This window comes from Oratosquilla oratoria, chromosome 14 (assembly GCF_046742065.1).
Source record: "Oratosquilla oratoria isolate Oo_2021 chromosome 14, ASM4674206v1, whole genome shotgun sequence".
Lineage (NCBI taxonomy): Eukaryota > Metazoa > Arthropoda > Malacostraca > Stomatopoda > Squillidae > Oratosquilla > Oratosquilla oratoria.
In genome coordinates, this window is record NC_134790.1 from 65,774,910 (window position 1) to 65,796,856 (window position 21,947).

Sequence of the window (21,947 nt, forward strand, 5' to 3'; positions counted from 1 at the left end):
TATGTATGCGTGTATATATATAAATATATATATATATAATATATATATATATATATATATATACAGTATATATATAATATATATATGTATATATATATATATATATACAGTATATATATATATATATATATATATATATATATATTTATATATATATATATATATATATATATATATATATATATATATATGGGGTATTGGATGCATGTTATTGTGGCAGAGTAACATGCAGTTGATACTTTAGGGTCTATATGGGGCACCCCTATGGACCAGAGTCACACATCATTTTGTGATAGAGGAAAACTCTGTTCATAGAGAAATGATGACACTTTTATACTACAACTGTCCCTTTGTTATGCTGTCCCCCAACCCCTTGTTACTGTCCTGTACCATTTCTCCGAATATTCATTTCCTTTTTTTGCCTACCCTATGGTGGGGGAAAAGAATGCTACTACCAAGTCTTTCCATTGAGTAGTAAGAGGCGACAAAAAACGGGATTAGGGATGGGATTAGGAGTCCTACTACCTGTAGCCCCAACAGGGACATTCCTATAAAAAGTAAAGGCATAAGAGGGTCTGGAAGTTTTCCAACCAGGACCCTAAGGTTTGGGTCTTTTAATGTGCATGGATGTGGTACAGATGAGAGTAAAAGGGAAGAGATAGGCAGTATGTTTGCGAGAAGAAAGATGAATGTGCTGGCTTTGAGTGAAGCTAAAATGAAAGGGAAGGGCAAGTGTGAGTTTGGGAGTGTAGCTGGGAGGTACTCAGGAGTGAAGAGGGGACGAGGGAGAGAAGGGGTGGCTATACCAGTAAGTGAAGAGATAAGTAAGCGTGTAGTGGAGTGGAAGGAGGTTTCATCAAGGTTGATGCAGATGAAGGTGAAGCTGGGAAAGGAGATGTGGGTTTTTGTAAGTGCGTATGGGCTTGGTAGTGAGAAGAGCGTAGAGGAAAGGGAGGCTTTTTGGGTAGATATAAATGAGTGCATAGAGGGATTAGGGAGAAATGTCAATGTAGTTGTATTGGGAGACCTAAATGCTAGGGTAGGAAATGAACCAATAGATGGAGTGATTGGGAAGTATGGAGTTCCAGGTAAAAATTGTAGAGGAGAATTGATGGTGGAGATGTGTCTTGAAAGAGAGTTGATGATAGCAAATACAATGTTTAGGAAGAAAGTCAAGCATAAGTACACATGGGAGAGGGTGGTGGATGGAAGGGTGGCAGATAGAGTGTTAATGGACTATATAGTGGTGACCAGGAGTATGGTAGGAAGAGTTAAGGATGTACATGTTCTAAAGGGAGAGAGTGGGAAAATATCAGATCATTTTGTGGTGGAAGGTAAATTGAGAGTGGAGAATAGATGGAGAAAGAGGAAAAAGGCAGAAGGTAGGGAGGTACTTAGAGTGAACTACTTAAATGAGAAAGAAAAGGAGAATGAGTATAAGAAGAAGCTGAAAGAGGAGTGGGAGGAAGTAAAGGATAGAGTAGAACTGGGAGTGGAGGAGGAATGGGGATGGTTCAAGGAGGGAGTCATAAGGTGTGCAAAGATGGTGTGTGGAACAAGGAGGGCGGGAGGAAATAGAGGGAAGGGTAGTGAGTGGTGGGATGAGGAAGCAAAGAAGGGTGTAGAAGAGAAGCAGGCATTCATATATTGGCTACAAATTAGGAATTGTATGAGAGGTACAAAGTAAAGAGAAGTTAAGCATAAGATAAAGGAAGCAAAGAGGAGAGCAGATGTGAAATGGGATAAGAGTATGACAGAAATTTTTGAAAGTAATAAAAAGATGTTTTGGAAAGAAATTAAAAGAGGAAGAGGAGGCGAATCAAGTAGAGAAGAAAAGGTAAAAGATGCAGATGGAGAGATAATAATGGAAGAGAAGGCAGTGAGAGGAAGGTGGGCAGAGTATTTTAGGGAGTTGCTAAACGTGAAGGAGGATAGGGAGGGAAAGGTAGTTGCAGTGGGAAGCACTAAGAAAATGAGAGTGATGAGTGAGGAAAATGGAGGAGAAATAGAGAAAGATGAAGTGAAAGCACCTGTTAAGATGATGAGAGCAGGTAAGGCACCTGGGTTGAATGGATGCCATGCAGAATGTATGAAAAAAGGAGGTACAGTCATGGTGGACTGGCTGGTTAGGTTATTTAATGTTTGTTTAAGAGAGGGTAGAGTACCAGAGGACTGGAGGAGAGCCTGTATAGTTCCACTTTACAAGGGAAAGGGAGACAAGTGTGAGTGTAGTAGTTTCAGAGGGATCAGCTTGTTAAGTGTAGTTGGGAAGGCTTATGGGAGGGTCTTGATTGAGAGGATTAGGAGAGGAACATAGGGAGTAATTGGTGAGGAACAGTGTGGTTTTAGGACAGGTAGGGGTTGTGTAGATCAGATATTTGTGGTAAGACAGATATGTGAGAAAGCTATAGAAAAAGATAAGGATGTTTTTTGGGCTTTTATGGATCTGGAAAAGGCTTATGACAGGGTAGACAGGAAGGCACTGTGGGAGGTATTGCAGATATATGGGATAGGAGGAAAGCTGTTAAGAGCAGTCAAGAGTTTTTACGATAGTAGTAGAGCTTGAGTTAGGATTAGAAATGGAGAGAGTGAATGGTTTGAGGTAAAGGTGGGACTTCGTCAGGGATGTGTTATGTTGCCTTGGCTGTTCAATTTATATATGGGTGGGGTGGTGTGAGAGGTGAATGCAAGAGTAGTGGGTCAGGATTTGGAGATGGTCAAAGAAAATGGAGAAAAGTGGAAAATAAGCCAGTTGTTGTTTGCTGACGACACTGTGCTTGTAGCAGGATCAGAGGAGGGATTGAGGAAGTTAGTGACGGAGTTGAGTTGTGTGAAAGAAGGAAGTTGAAGATAAATATGGGCAAAAGTAAGGTAATGAGATGTACAAGGGGAGAGAGTGACAGCAGGGTGGAAGTGAGCATTAAGGGTGAGAGACTGGAGCAAGTGGATAGTTTTAGATACTTGGGTGCAAATGTGGCAGGAAAGGGAGGAGTGGGGGTGGAGGTAGAATGTAGATTGAGAGGAGCGAGTAAATGCCTTGGTGGATTAAAAAGTGTAATGAGAAATAGACATCTGGGAATGGATGCTAAGAGGAGGTTATATGAAGGAGTGATTGTGCCGACAGCACTATACATACGGGGCAGAAAAATGGAACATAAGAGAGGAAGAGAGAAGGAGTTTGAATGTGTTCGAGATGAAAAGTCTGAGAAGTATGATAGAGTGAGAAATCAGGAGGTGAGGAGAAGAACAGGGGTGGAGAGGGAGCTGGGAGATAGGGTTGGTGAAAGGGTATTGGGATGGTTTGGACACATGGAAAGAATGAGTGAAGAAAGATTAGTAAAAGAGGTGTGAAAGGCAGAGGTGGAAGGAGTGAATATGAGGGGGCATCCTAGGATGAGATGGATGGATGGGGTGAAAGGGACATTACAAAAGAGAGGAATGTCTGTTGAGGAAGGATGGGAGAGGACAGAAGATAGGGGTGAATGGAGAAGGGTTGTGTATGGATGATGCTGTGATGCATGAGGGGGAGTGGGTTGGGGATGGGGGTTGAGGAAATATGTATGAGAAAAATTTGATGCAGCCCGAAGGTATTTCTCCCCTTCTTCTCCTTTTCTGCATTAGGGGATGAAGCGGTCTTGCTGTGGATGCGACACTGCTTCTGACCCAGGGCAGTGGACAGGATGCAGGGATGACCCATCATCTAGGAGGTGCCAAGATAAGAGGGAGGGAGGAGGGTGGAGGGGAGTGGAATATGTGGAGAATGGAATGGGTGGGAGTGGTTTCTATGCCTTTATCTTTTTGGCTACCTCCCCATGTAAGGGGGAAAAAGCCTTTGGTGTATGTATGTATGTGTGTATTTCTATCAATTTGGGAATCCACTGATGAGTTTGGCCTAGGGCCTACAAGTAGGTAAATCCAGCCCTGCATAAGATACCTTTTTAAGGAATACAAAAATCACCCTACAGTGCTTGACATAGGATTGGTCTGCCAGGTTTGCGGTGGACTAATGCATTGTCAAAAATGGAAACACCCATAAGGGGGCTGAATTTTCACACCATTTGAATGTGCTGCCTGACATCATAACTTTGTGGGAGGAGCTAATCATTCCACCAGAAACCAACCCACTCAGTTGTTGTCTTGCCTTCGTGGAGGGAGGATTTGTGCCACAAACGTCCCATGTGTTCCTGCCACCCCCACTACTGCCTCTTCTAACCCCCCTGTGTTGTGAATATAGGCTCTAGTAAGAATTTATCACAGGAAACCATTGCCCAGGTCATAGCTCTAAAGAAATCCAGTCATACAACAAAGGAAATAACCTCTATTAAGGGTGAGAAGAGGCTTCTTAATGGGTCAGTGACTTGTGTACCCAAGCACCGTGATCCTACGATTCACAGTTCAGACTGACATTTTGCCAAACAGTTCAGGGTTATTTTCCTTGATTTTCCTTGCAGTCACTTGAGGATTAGACTCCACCTGATGTTTTATAATTGTCTGGGCCCTTTTACTGTTCTCCAGTGCCTTTCCAGTCCTCTTTTTCTGAGTGGGAATGGAGAGGCCACCCTCCCGGTGTAACTTGGCAATCCAGTGTTTAACCTTTTGTAAACACATGCCAACTTGTTCAGCTGTTTCCTTCATTGTTTGGCTAGATTTGGCTATGACCTGGGCAATGGTTTCCTGTGATAAATCCTTATTAGAGCCCATATTCACAGCACTGTTGGGGTTAGAAGAGGCAGCAGTGGGGACTGAGAGGCAGGGACACATGGAACACTCATGGCACAAATTCTCCCCCCACAATGGCGAGACAACAACTGAGCATGTTGGTTTCTGGTGGGATGGTTAGATCTGCCCACAATGCTATGATGGTAGGCAGCACATTCAAATGGTGCAAAAATGTAACCCCTTTAAGGAAATTTCCATTTATGACATTGCATTAGTCCACTGTGGTCCTGATCAATCCTATGGCAAGCATTGTGTGTACTTTATAATGCAGCTATATTACCAAATAAAAGGTGTGCTACAGAATGCAGAAAAGCTGGTGGAGTATGGTTCAGTGCATCTAGGGTGATCTGTATTGAGCTGTAGTCCTATGAGCAATGAAAATATTGTGTTAGCATAAATGCTATAATTTTGATTTACCAGGTAAATTAAGATGAGAATATTGCCATCACATATTAAACAAAATGTGCTTAATTAGTTTTACCATTGGTATTGCTCCTGTAATATCTCCATTGCTGTTGATGCTAACATGTCATTGCACAAAATAGTTTTCCCCCACAAAACCCTTTTTCACTATCTTTCAATGAGTTTATGATGAAACCATATTTTCCTCTCAAAATACTTATAATATACCTTAAAATCTCTGGTAAAATAAGAATGCATATTATGCAGAGGTGCCTCATACTGGGATATTGACTGCATGCTATTGTGCAGTATAAATTACACAGTAGCATGCAGCCAATGCTTTAGGGACTGTTTTGGGGTGCCAATACTAGAACCACATAGCATTTGTCTATGAGTAAAATCTCTACTCCTAAAAGAATAATGCTACTTTTGTATTATGACTATCCCTCCATTATACTACTCCCTTGAAACTATCCTATACCACTTCTTTGAGTATGCTTTTTCTTTTCCTATATATCCCCTGATACAGGGAAGGAAAGAATTCTGCCACTGTTATTTTCATACAAATTATAAAAGGTGACATAGTAGAATAGAGTGCTGGGACTAGGTATCCTGCTGTCTGAGGGTTTGGGAGAAGATTTCCAACCAGAACCCCAAAGTTTGGGTCATTATATGTGCATGGTTGTGGTACAGATGAGAGTAAAGGGGAAGAGATAGGCAGTATGTTTGTGAGAAAGAAGATGGATGTGTTAGCATTAAATGGAATTAAGTTGAAAGGGAGGGGGATTTTGATTTTGGGAGTGTGATGGGGAGAGTGTCAGGAGGGATGAGGGGATGAGGGAGGGAAGGAGTAGCTCTACCAGTAAGTGATGAGATGGGAAAGCACATAGTGGAGTTGAAGGAAGCATCTTCAAGGTTAATGTGGGTGAAGGTGAAACTGGAATTGATGTAAGTTCTTGTAAGTACATATGGACCAGGTAGTGAGAAGAGTATAGAGGAAAGGGAGACTTTTTGGATGGATTTAAATGAGTGATTTGAGTTTTGGGAGGAATGTCATTGTAGTAGTGTTGGGAGATCTCAATGCTAGAGTAGGTGAAGAACCAACAGATACAGTAGTAGGGAAGTTTGAAGTGTCGGGTAAAGATTATAGTTGATGTTAGATATGTGTTTAGGAAAAAGTTTATGATAGGAAATACAGTGTGAAGAAAGTCAAGCATAATTTCACATGGGAAAGGGTGGTGGATGGAAAAGTGGTTGATAAGGCATTGATGGACTATGTAGTGGTATCTAAAGGAAATTTAGGAAGAATTTTGTATGTTCATGTTCTTAGAGGAGAGAATGGGGAAGTGTTAGAAGGGAAGTTGAGAATGGAGGATAGGTGGAGAAAGAGGTAAAAAATGGGAGATAGAGAGGTAATTGGAGTAAACAATTTAAATGAGAAGGAAAAGGAGAAGGAATACCAGAAGCTGAGAGAAGTATGGGAGGTGGTAAAGGATGGAGTAGAGTTGGGAGTAGAAGAGGAATGGATTTGTTTCAAGGCAGAAATGACAAGGTGTGCAAAGATGGTATGTAGAACAAGGAGGATGAAAGGGAATAAAAGAAAGGGTAATGAGTGATGAGGATGATAGAAGAGAAGAAGTGAGTATATGTGGATTGGTTGCAAAGTAGGACTTAAAAAGCATATGAGAAGTACAAGAAAGAGAAGGGAGAAGTAAAACATAAGATAAAGGAAACAAAAAGGAGAGTAAATGTAAAATGTGGTTGGAATATGAGAGAGATTTTCTTTCAAAAGAATAAAAAGATGTTTTGGAAGGAAGTTAACCTCTTCCATACGGTGACGCCTACGTAGGCGTCATGAGGAGCAAGTGGGTATACGAGGATGCCGACGTCGGCGTCTTGATTATATTTATTGTAGTCGTACCTGCATGGCCCCCATACTCTGTAAACTGGCTTCATCATATTTTCTATGGTTATCAACATTCATGGGTGAAAGAGAACGAACGATAGAGCAGTGACTTTCTTTTGTATAATGCGAGTATTATGACGCAAAATCGCACGTCTGGCAGCTAATGCTGCCAGACGTGCGATGTGGCCCATATTGAAGGGGTTAAGAGAGTGAGGGGGATAAGTCAGATATAGAGGAAGAGTTAAAAGATGTTGATGGACAAATGTTAATAGAAGTGAAGGTGGTGAGGGAAAGATTGGTGGAGTATTTTAGAGCATTGTTGAATGTGGAGGAGGATAGTGAGAGGTTAATTGTGGTAGTAGGAGAAGCTAAGAAAATGACTGATGGGGGAGGAAAATGAAAGAGATATAGAGAAAGATGAGGTACAAGAGGCTCAGAAAATGAGAAATGACAAGGCATCTGGGTTGGATAGGTGTTGCTCAGAGTGTCTGAAAAAGGGAAGTACTGTTATAGTGGATTGGTTAGTAAGGTTGTTTAATGTGTGTCTGAGGGAGGGGAGGAATGGAGTAGTGTATGTATAGTTTGCTTTACAGAGGAAAAGGGGACAAATGTCAATGTAGTTTTAGAGGGATCAGTTTGCTGAGTGTAGCTGGAAAGGCTTATGGGTGGTTTTTAATTGGGAGGATTAGGAGAGGAACAGAGGAGTTAATTGGTGAGGAGCAGTGTGGGTTTAGAAAAGGTAGAGGCTTTGTGAATCAGTATTTTGCCGTAAGGTACAATTGCAAGACTTTTGGGAGAAAGGTTAGGGTGATTTTGGGCCTTTATGGATTTGGACAGGGTAGACAGGAAGGTATTGTTAAAGGCAGTCAAGAGTTTTTATAAGAGTAGTAGATCTTGTGTTAGAATTAGGAATGGAGATATTGAGTATTTTGAGGTGAAAGTGGGGCTGCATCAGAGGTGTGTCATGTCACTATGGCTGTTCAGTGTGTACATGGATGGATAAGGGAAGTAAATTTGTGGATGATGGAAAGGGGATTGGAGTTGGTTAGAGATGATGGTGGGAAGTAAACCAATTGTTGTTTGCAGGTGACACTGCAGTTGTGGTAGGGTCAGAGGAGGGTCTGAGTCAATTAGTGACACAGTTTGGGAAGGTATGCGATAAAAGGAAGTGGAAAGTAAATGTGGTTAATAGTAAGGCAATGAGACGTACAAAGGGAGAAGGTGGCAGCAAGTTAGAAGTAAGCCTTAGAGGAGAGAGACTGGAGGAATTGGTAGTTTTAAGTATTTAGGGTCATATGTGGCAAGAAATGGAACAGTTGGAGTAGAGTTAAACTATAGAGTGAGGAAAGCAAGTAAATGGTTTGGAGGGTTGAAAAGTGTCATGAGAAATAGGCATCTGGGAATGGATGCAAAGAGAAGATAATATGAAGTGGTTATTATGCTAATGACACTGTATAAGGTAGAGACTTGGAATTTAAAAGAGGCAAAAAAGGAGAAGTTTTAATGTGTTTGAGATGAAGTGTCTGAGAAGTATGGTTGGGCTTACAAAGTTGGGTAGAGTGAGCAATGATGAGATGAAGAGGAGAATGGGGGTGGAATGGTAGCCAGCATATAGGACTGATGAAAGACTATTGGGATTGTTTGGGCACAGAAAGAATAAGTGAAGAATGATTAACAAAATGAGTATGGAAAGCTGAGGTGGATGGAGTAAATTTGAGGGGATGACCAAGAATGAGATGGATGGATGGTGTGAAAGGGGCTTTGAGCAAGAGATGAATGGCTGTTGGGCAAGGAAGGGAGAAGAAAGGAGATAGGTTTGAGTGGAGAATGGTTGTTATGGATAATATTTTGACCCAGCCCAAAAGGATTTCTCCCTGCTGTGGATGGACTGTGATATCCTGCATTGCTTCTGGCTACCTCCCTTATTAGGAGGAAGGGGCCCTTGGTATATGCTGTAGATAGCATCTTATAAGCCCGCAAATACATCAACTGCTAATAAACATTTTATAACATTGTATCCTGTCCTTCTTCTTAACTTTGTCATTCATCTATTTGTTACCTTGATCACATGATTTTATGTATTCATTAATCTGTTTACCTATTCATATTTTTTATAACTTACGGGATTAAAGATAGGTCAGATTAATTATGGGTGTCTGCTAATAGTGGTTCAAGATGGGTGGTAGAAAGCATCATCTCCCTGCTTCCCATTTTCAAATCCTGTTAATTTTTTACCTTCATCCAGAGGAGCAGCTCTAAGGGACTGCTCTTAGTCTCTGACCCCCCCTATTTTCAGCCAGTGACACACAGTCCCACTCTAATACAATATGAACAACAATCCCTGGTACATGTTACAATAAGACATGGCCTTAATAATCTGCTCATTAGATATTTAAGAATACTTTAACTGAAATTGGCATTGCTTAATAGTTATAGATAACTAGGCATTAGGTCTGTTTAATGGTAGTTAAAGATTGATGCTATCCTAATAATCAACACTGTTATCAATTCTCTTCAACATTGTACTTGAGCTCATTTTACTTTTTAAGAACTTTCCTTAATCATTTCACTACTGAACTCACAGCTGAAGAAATAGCTTGGTAGGAGCCAAGATAAAAGTTTGAATATTTATTATCAGAGACAGCTGTTTGAATTTTCCCTCATTTTTCTCTGACACATGGAAGTTAAAGAGTTTTGTGGGGTCAATGAAAGGAGATGTGTAGCCATACTTAGTGGTTATATTCACCTCATAGCTAGAACTATGGTTTAGAATTTTTCATCTCATACCCCTTTAATTTTGCATTTCTACCTATAGAGGACACTAGGTATGATCTCTTCAACATGTCCATTTTTTAGATTATGCCCTAGCCACTCACAATTGCTTTAATCAGTGAAGGTTGTACCCCAGACAAAGGGAATTTATGCCTGTTTAGTTTGGGCTCTGCTCCTCTGCTGAGTATAATGGTCTGACATTAGTCAGGAATTTTTTTTTTATAAATATTGCCATCTTGTTGAAAATACCAGACTGTTCTTCTAAGGGTCTATTTTTGTTTATCCTCCAGAATTTATCTTGTAATTAAGATCTGTTGTAACTTTCTTTGTATGCCCATATCTTTTACAGGACCCTGGCACGGCAAGCAGTGAAGTAGAGGCTGGAGCAGAGATTTCAGCATTGGTCAACTATGTCCAGCCTGTGCATTATCATTCCTTTGAAATATCAGAAAGTAAGGCACTTCATATTTGTGGTATATTTCATTTGTTTATGAGAATGTATTGAAGAATTAATCTTAAGTGGTTCTACCATTTCAAAATAATATAAAGAATTAGCATGTAGGAGAGGTCATAAATGTTTAATATATTAAATTTAATTGATTTCTTCAGAACATTGAACCTAGCCATCTAATCTATTTGACAGTATTAAAACAATATTTAGGAATAGGGCAGGATTCTAGCTAATTTTATTCTAAACAAAGTGGTTTAGATGCATCTACCCTATGTAAGCTAAATCTAAAAATTTCTTGTACAAGATTCTTTATTTGTCTGTAAGGAAGCCTAAGAAGTGTGGATAATTTTTTTTTTATAAATTCATATATATATATATATATATATATACAGGGTGGGGCGCGGAAACTTCCCGATTTGAGGATTAAATAGTAAACTGTTTACACTTCACAATTCTTTATTCTAATCTTATGTCTATCACTCAACATGGGATATTTACTTTTACACTGTTTTAAAAACAATATCTTTTCAATGTCCACCTCCATTGTCAATACACTGATTCAGACGATTTCGGAAGCTTTGGTCTACTCTCTCTAGCATGGTGAGCGATATATTGACTATTTCAGTGCGGATGGCATTCTGTAGGTCTTCCAGGGTCTGCGGACGGTCGTTATAAACCAGGGATTTGAGATAACACCACAGGAAATAATCACAGGGGGCTAAATCAGGCGAGCGCGTTGATTTCCCTGAGAGGAGCCTTAAACTGGCCAGCGCGCTCGCCTGATTTAGCCCCCTGTGATTATTTCCTGTGGGGTTATCTCAAATTCCTGGTTTATAACGACCGTCCACAGACCCTGGAAGACCTACAGAATGCCATCCGCACTGAAATTGCCAACATACCGCTCACCATGCTAGAGAGAGTAGACCAAAGCTTTCGAAATCGTCTGAATCAGTGTATTGACAATGGAGGTGGACATTGAAAAGATATTCTTTTTAAAACCGTGTAAAAGTAAATATCCCATGTTGCTTGACAGGCATAAAATTATAATAAAGAATTTTGAAGTGTAAACAGTTTATTATTTAATCCTCAAATCGGGAAGTTTCCGCGCCCCACCCTGTATATATGTATATATATATATATATATATATATTATATATACATATACAAAATATATATATATATATATTTATTTATTTATATGTATATATATATAATATATATATATATATATATATGTATATATATATATAAATGTATTTGCATATTTATATATATATATATATATATATAAATATATATATATATATATATATATATATATATATATATATATATATATATATATATATATATATGCTGATTACCACAGGGAAAAGAAAAGTTCTTGGAATCCAAGCGCTTTCGTGATATTTGTTCACATCTTCAAGGATTACAATAGAATGAATAAGTACAGAGTAAGATGAGATATATATACACATGAGAGAGGTTTGACAACTGGATAGGGTCACCACTTAAGCCTGACCTGACCTGATGTAATTAGCTTACCGTATTTTTCGGACCATAATGATAAGGCACTTCGTACCATAAGGCGCACCCGTAATTTGCTATTCCCTGTCGTTACATAAGGCGCACCTGACCATAAAGAGCACCTGGTCTTGTCATCGGATAATCACGCTTATGTGAGTGCATTCAGAACAACATTTTCGTTGTTGAATGAGAAAAATCGGTTGGAATTTAGCAAAATTACAAAAATAAATGATATATATTTTTATTTTGGTCAGTGAAATCAGACCACCTCCATGGACGGTCTGCCCTGCCAATACTCCTAAAAAAACAACAAACACGTTACGGGAATTGTGGGGAATGAAACCAACATTAGCAGTTTTATTCCCGGAATTCTCTATTCACTTAAAAACACAAGATTACAAATGAAGGTAAATTTTTAGTTTCGACCATGGGCGCAATATAGCAATAAAAATTAATTATTGATTTTGTAAATTATAATGTATCAACGTAATATGCAATTTTGTGAGCGGAAATAAAAAAACAAAAAATGTGCTGAAACAGATTTCGTAAGTAACGAAGTCGTGTCGGACGAATGGTACGCCATGTTTGTTATGATAGATGCCGACGTCGAAGATATGAAAGGGTGATAAATTCGTCTAACCTAACCTAACCTGTGTTTAATAAATCATTGCCTGCAAATTAAATGTCATCCGGCTCGTCCTCGTTGTCGTCGTCGTGAGAGACGTTGGCGTCCCGATCCTATGCTACCGACTTCGTTCATTAGCATATTTGCTTGTAGCAAGGTATTTTTTATTTTCATTTCCGCCCACAAAATTGCATATTACGTTAATACATTTTAATTTACAAAATGAATAATTAATTTTATATTGCTATATTGCGCCCATGATCGAAACTAAAAAAAATACCCAAATGACTACAGTCTGAGTGGAGCGAGACTATACCAATGCAAAATGGCTGTCTGTGTTGTGGACACTATCATGTCATAGCCATGATAGCGTGAATGAATGCTGTGGCATGGACACGAAAACTGTCGAAGTTTTCGCAATTTTCTTGTCAAGATACATGCATCTTGGTTATAACTTGGTTGTAACTTTTGCTAGGCCTATCATGCACTGTCGCCGTCGGCAGGCTAGCTACGAAACGTGTCAAAATAGTACGTCACTATCCGAGGCATTTTTTTGCAAATACGGTAAGTGGTGACCCTTTCCAGTTGTCAAACCTCTCTCATGTGTATATATATCTCATCTTACTCTGTACTCATTCATTCTATTGTAATCCTTGAAGATGTGAACAAATATCAAGAAAGCGCTCGGATTCCAAGAACTTTTCTTTTTCCTGTGGTAATCAGCATAACGGTGTAGTCACGTGTGATTTGTGATACTTGTGCATATATATATATATATATATGTATATATATATGTTACAGTAAGAACACTTACCTAGGGATTACGCATAATCCCTGAATGTTTATTCAGTGAATACGCGTAATCCCCGTTTCACTAACCTAACCTAACCTAACCTGACCAAACCGAACCTAACCGAACCTAACCTAACCTAACCTAATCTAACCTAACCTAAGGTTAGGTTAGGTTAGGTTAGTGAAACGGGGATTACGCGTATTCACTGAATAAACGGTTAGTGAAACGGGGATTACGCGTATTCACTGAATAAACATCCAGGGATTACGCGTAATCCCTAGGTACGTGTTCTTACTGTAACATATATATATATATATATGTATATATATGTACATATATATAAATATATATATATATAACTTAAACCCATTCTCGAAGAAAGATAAGCTGAGATACAGAGTAAACAGTATATTTCGACCACTAGCTGTGGTCCTCTTCAGCAGTTGCAATTATAGAGTACATAGACAAGAACTTATATACAGAGGAGGAAGCTACAATAGGGAACTCAATAAGCCTCAGGTCACATGCCCTGAGTGAGGTCAGACATTTCGTCCTCAGGAGATGAATATATTAACTGCCATACTGGTAATGGCATCTGGTGACCATTGGCCTTTAGAAGTATCATAATTTGGGAACTGTTTTAATAATTTTTCTTTTAAAACTACAATGTGATTTGTGTACTGTAGCTGCATTCTTCCAATCAATTCTGTGATCTGAAAGACTAGAATGGAGGAATACAGCAGAGTTTTCTTGGCTGTATTTTAATTAATTTTTATGTTCTTTGATCCTAGTAGGTAGATCACGTCCTGTTTGTCCCAGTTGAGACATGGTATTTTATATACTACGGGGTTGTCCTTATTAGATATTCTGTGATGGATATTTACTATTTTTTTTTAGATATATTATTTGGGTAATTAAAAGTGATCCTAATTTGGTTACTAGGTAATAATTTTGATGCGGCAAGTATAGATTCATTATAAGGGAGTTTGATATTTGATTTTCCCAGACAAATTTTGTATTGGAGTTAGTTGTCTCTATCAAGAACTTCCACCCCTTTCATAATTCTGTAGTCAGCAAATCACCTCTTTCTTCTCTCTGTTCCAGTGTTGATAGGTATAATTTATCCAATCTTTGTGTGCATGTGTATATATATATATATGTGTATATATATATATATATATATATATATACATAAAGTATATATAAATATATATACATATATATATATATATATATACATATATATATATTTACATATATAAATATATATATACATATAAATATATATATACATATATAAATATATATATATATATGTATATATATACTATAATAAAGTAGTAGCCTCTTGAAAACTCAATTTCTGCCCGCAGTAAAATTAAATGAAAATAACCAATATTTCAACATCTGGTAAAATTATACAATCATTCAACATTCACATGCTTTCTTACAAAAGCTATCAGGGTTTGTGGCAACATTAATTTCACAAATATAAATAATATATATGGACACGTACAATGGTTTGTTAAATCATATTAATTCTTATGTCACAAAAATACAAAGTGGCTTAAAGGGGACACTGTTTATACACAAACTCCTCCTAGGGTTTTGGAGATAGACCCCCATAACTATATACTGATTCCCTATCACTCCAGGTACTTGGATAACTATATTTCATTTAAAATATATATATATATATTATTTTGGTGAGCAACACACCATTACTATAATCTCTCCTTCATAGAATTAGCATTTTGTTACAAAAATTACTATGATTAAACAAACCATTGTATGTGTTCATAAATATTATTTATATTTGTGAAATTAATGTTGCCACAAACTATGATAGCCTTTGTAAGGAGAAAGCATGTAATTGTAAAATGATTGTATAATTTTACCAAATGTTGAAATATTGTTTGTTTGTTTTTTCCGCAGGCAGTAAAATACTCAAATTCAGAGATAATAAGAAATTAGTTCAATTATTCTCTTATGGCTGAATATATTTTATTTCCAAAGGGCGTCTCCCTCATCAAATATATATATATATATATATATTTTTTTTCATACTTAACATTTTGTGCGCCGTTGGTCCATGGCGCGGTGTGCAGGGAGCTGTGCCAAGTACCCAGTGTACCTGGTTCGAGTCCCACTGGGATTATCTCAAAGTCGGGCCCAACCATTGAAGATATGTGTAACTTTTCTCCACAGATATTATCAAAATTAAAATGATCATCATTTGCCCATATATATTCTGATACCCTATCACTCCAGGTACTTGGATAACTATATTTCATTTCCCCCCCAAAAAATATATACTGTATTATTTTGGCGAGGGTTAAGGATTAAAGGAATGGTGGGGTAACATGCCTCTACTGTAGTCTCCCCTTCACAGAATTGGCATTTTGTTACAAAAATTACTATGATTAAACAAACCATTGTATGTGTTCATAAATATTTATATTTGTGAAATTAATGTTGCCACAAACTATGATAGCCTTTGTAAGGAGAAAGCATGTAATTGTAAAATGATTGTATAATTTTACCAAATGTTGAAATATTGGTTATTTTTATTTTTATTTTTTGTGGCCGTTGATATACTCGGATTCAAAGATAATAAAAAATTAGTTCAAATTTTCTCTTATGGCTGTATATATTTTATTTCTAAAGGGCTTCTCCCTCAAATTGATTGATTTTTTTTCTTTTCATACTTTAACATTTTGTGTTACCTTTTATATTGATACGTATAACTTTTCTCCACAAATTCTATCAAAATTAAAATAATCATCATTTGCCTGCAGCAATGCACGGGTAATTTGGCTAGTGTATATATATATATATATATATATATATATATATATATATGTATGAATGTATGTATGTAGACATATATAGACATACAGTATCTTAATTGCTGCTTGAACTTAATTTCTTGTTTGTGTATTCAATATTCCTGATTCTGGATTTTGGTTCTTCATGGAGGCAAAATAAAAGGGTTTTGTAGTTCATTATATTTGATTGAATATTTCACTCTTCTAAGAGCATTTACAAATACAAGAAGTAGTCAGGTAAACAGTATACAAATACAATAATGAGTGTATGAGGGAAGGACACTCTACAATAATGAAGCTTTGGATATGCCCAGGAGCTGCTGGCTGGACACTCCATAGGGTTCTTGTTCAAAAATCACACTAAAAAGTTAAGACTAAGGATGTGATATTTCGGTATGATGGCCATCATGTGTAGACTTGATAATCATTGTATTTTCTACAAGAATTCATGTAGTCACTAAGGAGCTGTATTTGTCAAAAAAAAATAATGGTGCTATAGATTGTAGATGGCTGGTGAGGTGTCTGGAGAGAGAAATAGTGGCCATACCTTTATAGAACATAGGAAAATGTTTACAATATTTGTGTGGGCAGAGGAATTCGTAGACTACATTGATCTTCTTAAGTGGGTTCTGGTTGCAGTTTGGATTGTTTCTAAATGCAAGACTGGACATTTTAGAATTGTTATAGTAATTATGGGGCTCTAGAGTATTCTGTCTTCTGGTTTGGTCAGGTATACTCCATGGTCACCACTTACCTTTAAGATATATTCATCTGTTCAGTAGGCTGTATTCATAGGGTAATCCTTATATTTTTATCAGGGTTAGTAGCATACTTTGTGTAGTTCTCCATTTTCTGGTTTATAATTTCTTGTACATATTTGTGAGGAAATCCATTATTAATTAGTATTTGCTGGAGGCAGTGAAGTTCCTGATGGAGGATGGGCCACATAAATCAATACATAAATGTTCCATTTAGATAAGAAAGGATGACATTTCTCATGTAATTAGGATATATGTATTTATCTAATTTAGCTATTTGTAGTATACAGGAAAGGAGCAAGCTTCATTGGGTTCTGTCTCTTACTCTCCAGTATATCATACTTAATATCAAATTCATGTACATTTCCCAGTGGGCGTGGGAGTAGAAATAATGCTCACATAAAATCAGATCATATTCTGTTAGCCAGTGTCTTGTGGACATCATAAAGCTAGTCATATACCCAGGCTATTTAAGTTTACTTTTTTCAGGATATTCTGTCCCTTTTCAGACTTTTTTTTTTTTTTTTTTTTTTTTTTTACTGTTGGAGACTGATTTTTGTATACAGACACTCCTCTACTTACGTTCATTCGTTTTACATTTTTTCGATTTTACGTTTGAACTAACTAAAAAAATATTGTGAAAAAAAAAAAAATAGTGAATTTTTTAGTTTAGCGCGCTCTCCGTAGTTCAAACGATACTTGCGCATGACGCTGCATCCATTGTTTACATTTCACAAACGATAAACTGATAATGTCTAGCCTCATCCTCCTCATCCTCCTTCCCCTCCTCCTTCACCATCTCAATTTATGTTGGTTGAATTTAATTTAATTGAAATTAATGTTATTATTTTACAATGTTATGGTATAATTAATGATTTAGGGGTGTTTTATAAGATACGGTAATAGAATTTACGGATGCATAGTACAGTAACAACGTTCATTTTCAACTTAAGTTCGGCCTTTCGGTACATAACTAAAACGTAAGTTGAGGAGCATCTGTAGTTTTTTAATCAATCCAATGCCCCTGGTCACTCTTGCAGAAGACTAACAGCCTCTGAATGGGACCATAAGTCACTTAGAAAAAAGATATTGTGTTGTTGCCAGATGATTGTTAGTGTGGGGCTTAGTATTTGCCTAGTTGTAATATATGGGAGGGGAGCTATGCTTGTGGTGACCCGTCTTTTTATCTCTCCGCATCAAGTTTTATCTTAAAATCTTGTATAGTGTTAGCACATACTGTTTTGTTGTCTAATTTGTTCCATGTATTTATCGCTCTGTGTGGGAAACTGTTCATTTTCAAGTTTTTTCTATAACTATCCTTTTACAATTTTTTTCCGTGTCCTCTTGTTTTACTGTTTTCCCACACTAATAGGTCGTTCCTGTCTAAAACTTCCATTCCTTTCATTATTCTGTAGATAGTTAGCAAATCTCCTCTTTCTCTTCTTTGTTCCAGAGTTGGTAGGTTCAGTTTGGATAGTCTTTGCTCATATGTTAGTTCGGCGAGTGTCGGTGCTAGTTTGGTTGTCACTCTTTATAATCTTTCTAGTTCCTTAATATTCTTTTTGGTACTGGGTGTCCAAAGTGATGCTGCGTACTCAAGTTTTGGTCTTATTAGTGTAGTTAGTATTTTCCTTATCATTTCTTCATCCATATAAGTAAATGCCACTTTGATTGCTCTCAGTAAGTTGTAGGTTTCTCTGAACATCTTATTTATATGCTTATCTGGTTTCCTTTCCTTTCCAATCATCACTCCAAGATCTTTTTCATAGTTTTTTTTTTTCTTCCCCAATTCTGTAATCTTTTGATATTCTGTTTTTACTCTTTCCAAATTCCATTATACTGCATTTCTTAATATTGAATTTTACTTCCCATTTTTGAGTCCAATTCCATATTGTGTCCAGATCTTGTTGCGATGAGTTGCAGTCCTCTTCCGTCTTTACCTTCTTAAGTAATTTTGCATCATCTGCAAAAAAAATTATATAGCACTCCACGCCTTCATTCATGTCATTAATGTATACAGCGAACATGATCGGGGCCAGTACTGATCCTTGCGGGACACCGCTTTTTACTTCTTCCCAGTTGGAGAATTTTTCTCTAATTACAACTCTCATTTTCCTCCCAATAAGGAAGTCTTTCATCCATTCCAATAATTTTCCTCTGATGCCACCTTTTGACTCTCTTATTTATTAGTTTCCTATGTTGTACCTTATCGAATGCCTTTTGTAGGTCCAGAAAAGCACAGTCTGCCCATCCATCTCTTTCTTGTATTATGTCTACTAATCTTGAGTAAAAGCAGATCAGATTTGTTGTATAGGATCTCCCTTGTCTAAATCCAAATTGATTTGGGTTCAGTATAGATTTTTCTTCCAGGTATTTAACCCATCTGTTTTTGATCACTCTTTCACAAATTTTTGCTATTGTGCTTGTTAGTGAGACCGGTCTGTAGTTAGATGGATCTTCCTTATCACCTCACTTATAAATTGGTACAATGTTTGCTTTTTTCCAGTCCAATGGTACTTTTCCTTCTTTAAGTGAGGATTTGATTATATCATATATTTTGTCAGTTAATTCTTCCATGCATTCTTTCAGTATCCAGTTTGCTATTCCGTCTGGGCCATGTGATTTTCTGACATCAAGGGTTTTAATTTGATCACTGATTTCTTTTTGTGTTACGTTTATTTCTTTCATTGCTGGGGATAATTCTCTCTCTCTAACTTCACTGTTAGGCGAGTTTTCTATTGTGAATACTGATCTGAAGTGGTTGTTCATTATTTCAGCCATTTCCAGTTCTTCTGTAAATTCATTTTTATCTTGGCACAGTTTTTCTATTTCTTGTATGTTTTTCAGTTTTCCATTTATATATTTGTAAAATAGTGTGAGGTGTTCAGTGTCTTCTGTGTGGTGATTGCATCTGGGACAATTTGAATCTCTGACCAGACCTATTCTGTGTTGGAACTGCCTTAATGCCCAGTGGTGGTTATTATGAACTGTTTATAGGTGGTTTTTAGAGTATCCTTTTGTTGTTCAAAGTCACAGTTAGTGATGGTTTTGAACAGGTTTGTTTTCTTGTTTATTTTTGTTGTGAGGTCTTTGATGTGTGGGCTGAATGTTTTATGAGTATCAAATGTTAGACCCAGATTTTTTTTATTCTTTTCTTCTTCTTCTTCTTTTTCTTCTTCCGTGGTTGTCTGGGGTGAGCAGTGTTACTATTGATTCCTGGGGTGAAGTTTCCATTCTGTTATTTCTGAGCCATTGTTCCAGTTCAAATAGGCTTGGGTGTTCTTTACTTCTCATGAGGGTAAATTAGCTTAGTAGTGACCAGACTCCCAGAAAATGTTGAGCTACAGTTGGGGAATGAGAGATTACCTGGAGATGAGACAGACTATATGAAATGGGCAGTAAGGTAATGGTTATTATGAGAAATGGTGTAAAATGGAAGAAACAAATCTGAGTTAATGTAAGGTTGGAACAGTCCATCTGAAAACTAGAATTAAGGGTTGAATGGAAGAGACTTAACAATGGTATTTGCCCTCCTAAAGACAAAATTTTGTAATGAAGCTAAATATCAAGAAATGTTATATACAACTCTCCTAAAGAAAATTATTGAACAAAGCATCAATATAGTCCTTACTGGAGATTTTAATTGCAATTAGGTCAACTGAGAGGAATGGGAAGTAAGTGGTAAGGCAGATTCCTGGGGTAATATGCTATTAAGTACAGCACTGGAGAGCACATTGACCCAGTGGATAAAGGAAGTGACTTGGATAAGAGGATATAACATTCCCATAAGATTAGATCTGCTACTCACTAGAGAGCCAGACATCAGGTCCTTGAACTACCTTTGCCCCATAGAAAAGAATGACAATGTAATAATCAAATTTCTACTATTATATGAGGGAATAAAGTCATGGAAGGCAGACTCAATTTTGGTAAGCAGATTACTTTCAAGAAGCAAACAGGAATGAATTCATGAATAAAAGTAGGATAATGAAGAAATGGGAAATATGTTGGTACACCCACTCCTCGTTTAATGACCTACTCGGTTAACGACAACTCGGAGTAACGACGGGCTTTAACGTAAATCTCCCGAAGTTATGACGTCGTGTACGATAATTAAGTTGACTGAGGCAAATTTGTATGTTATAAATGAACTTGTATGGTGGATATTACTTGTGAGGTAAAGTGTTCTGAAGCTTAGGTCTACATTACCATCCTGCAAGCTGCAAAAACTACCTGGGGTACAGTATATACCGGTAGTGGTAAATTTTTAGTTTTGATCATAGGCGCAATATAGCAATAGAAAATTAATCATTAATTTTGTAAATTATAATGTATCAACCTAATATGCAATTTTGTGAGCGGAAAAAAAAAAAATGCTAGAACAGATTTCGTAAGTAACGAAGTCATGTCGGACGAATGGTACGCCATGTTCGTTATGATAGATGCCGATGTCGAAGAAATGAAAGGATGATAAATTCGTCTAGCCTAAACTAAACTAACCTAACCTGTATTTTAATAAATCATTACCTGCTCGTCCTCGTTGTCATCGTCGTGAGAGACATTGGCAGACGACAAGATGGCGTCCCGAGCCTATGCTACCGACTTCGTTCATTAGCATATTTTCTTGTATCAAGGCATTTTTTACTTTCATTTCCGCCCACAAAATTGCATATTACGTTGATACATTTTGATTTACAAAATTGATAATTAATTTTCTATTGCTATATTGCGCCCATGGTCGAAACTAAAAAAATACCCCGGTATTCAATATGGAATGTCAGCATACACGGATTTCAGGAACCTAACCACCGTAAATAAACAAATAAAGCTTTAATCTACTGTATAAAAGAGGGAAAATACACGAAAATAAAGATACATGTATTGCTGGACATTGTACATACAGTACATGTACGTATATGTATACACTTTCGCTTAATGACCAATTCGGTTAATGATGGCGCGCTGGTCCCAATTGTCGTTGTTAAATGAGGAGTGGTTGTATTTACAATCTAGGAGTGAACAAACATATGCCAAAGATTAGTGGAAGAGGCAGAAACAAGACTAGTGCAGCAAAAGGTGTGAGATGGGAAAAACTATATATAGCTTGGGAAAAATGGAAGGTGAGAAAAAGCAATAAAACAAAAGAAGCTTACAAACAAGCTAGAC

At 37.1% G+C, this 21,947-nt stretch overlaps 1 protein-coding gene across 5 annotated transcripts in view; it reads left to right on the forward strand.

Moving 5' to 3' along the window:
• Plc21C (Phospholipase C at 21C) overlaps positions 1 to 21,947 on the forward strand; it is a 952,170-nt gene that overhangs the window by 787,625 nt on the left and 142,598 nt on the right. For all 5 annotated transcript variants that reach the window (XM_076198141.1, XM_076198143.1, XM_076198142.1 and 2 more), the window contains one exon: positions 10,149 to 10,251. In XM_076198141.1, the coding sequence (XP_076054256.1) occupies positions 10,149 to 10,251 (103 nt within the window). The remainder of the gene's footprint in view (positions 1 to 10,148; positions 10,252 to 21,947) is intronic.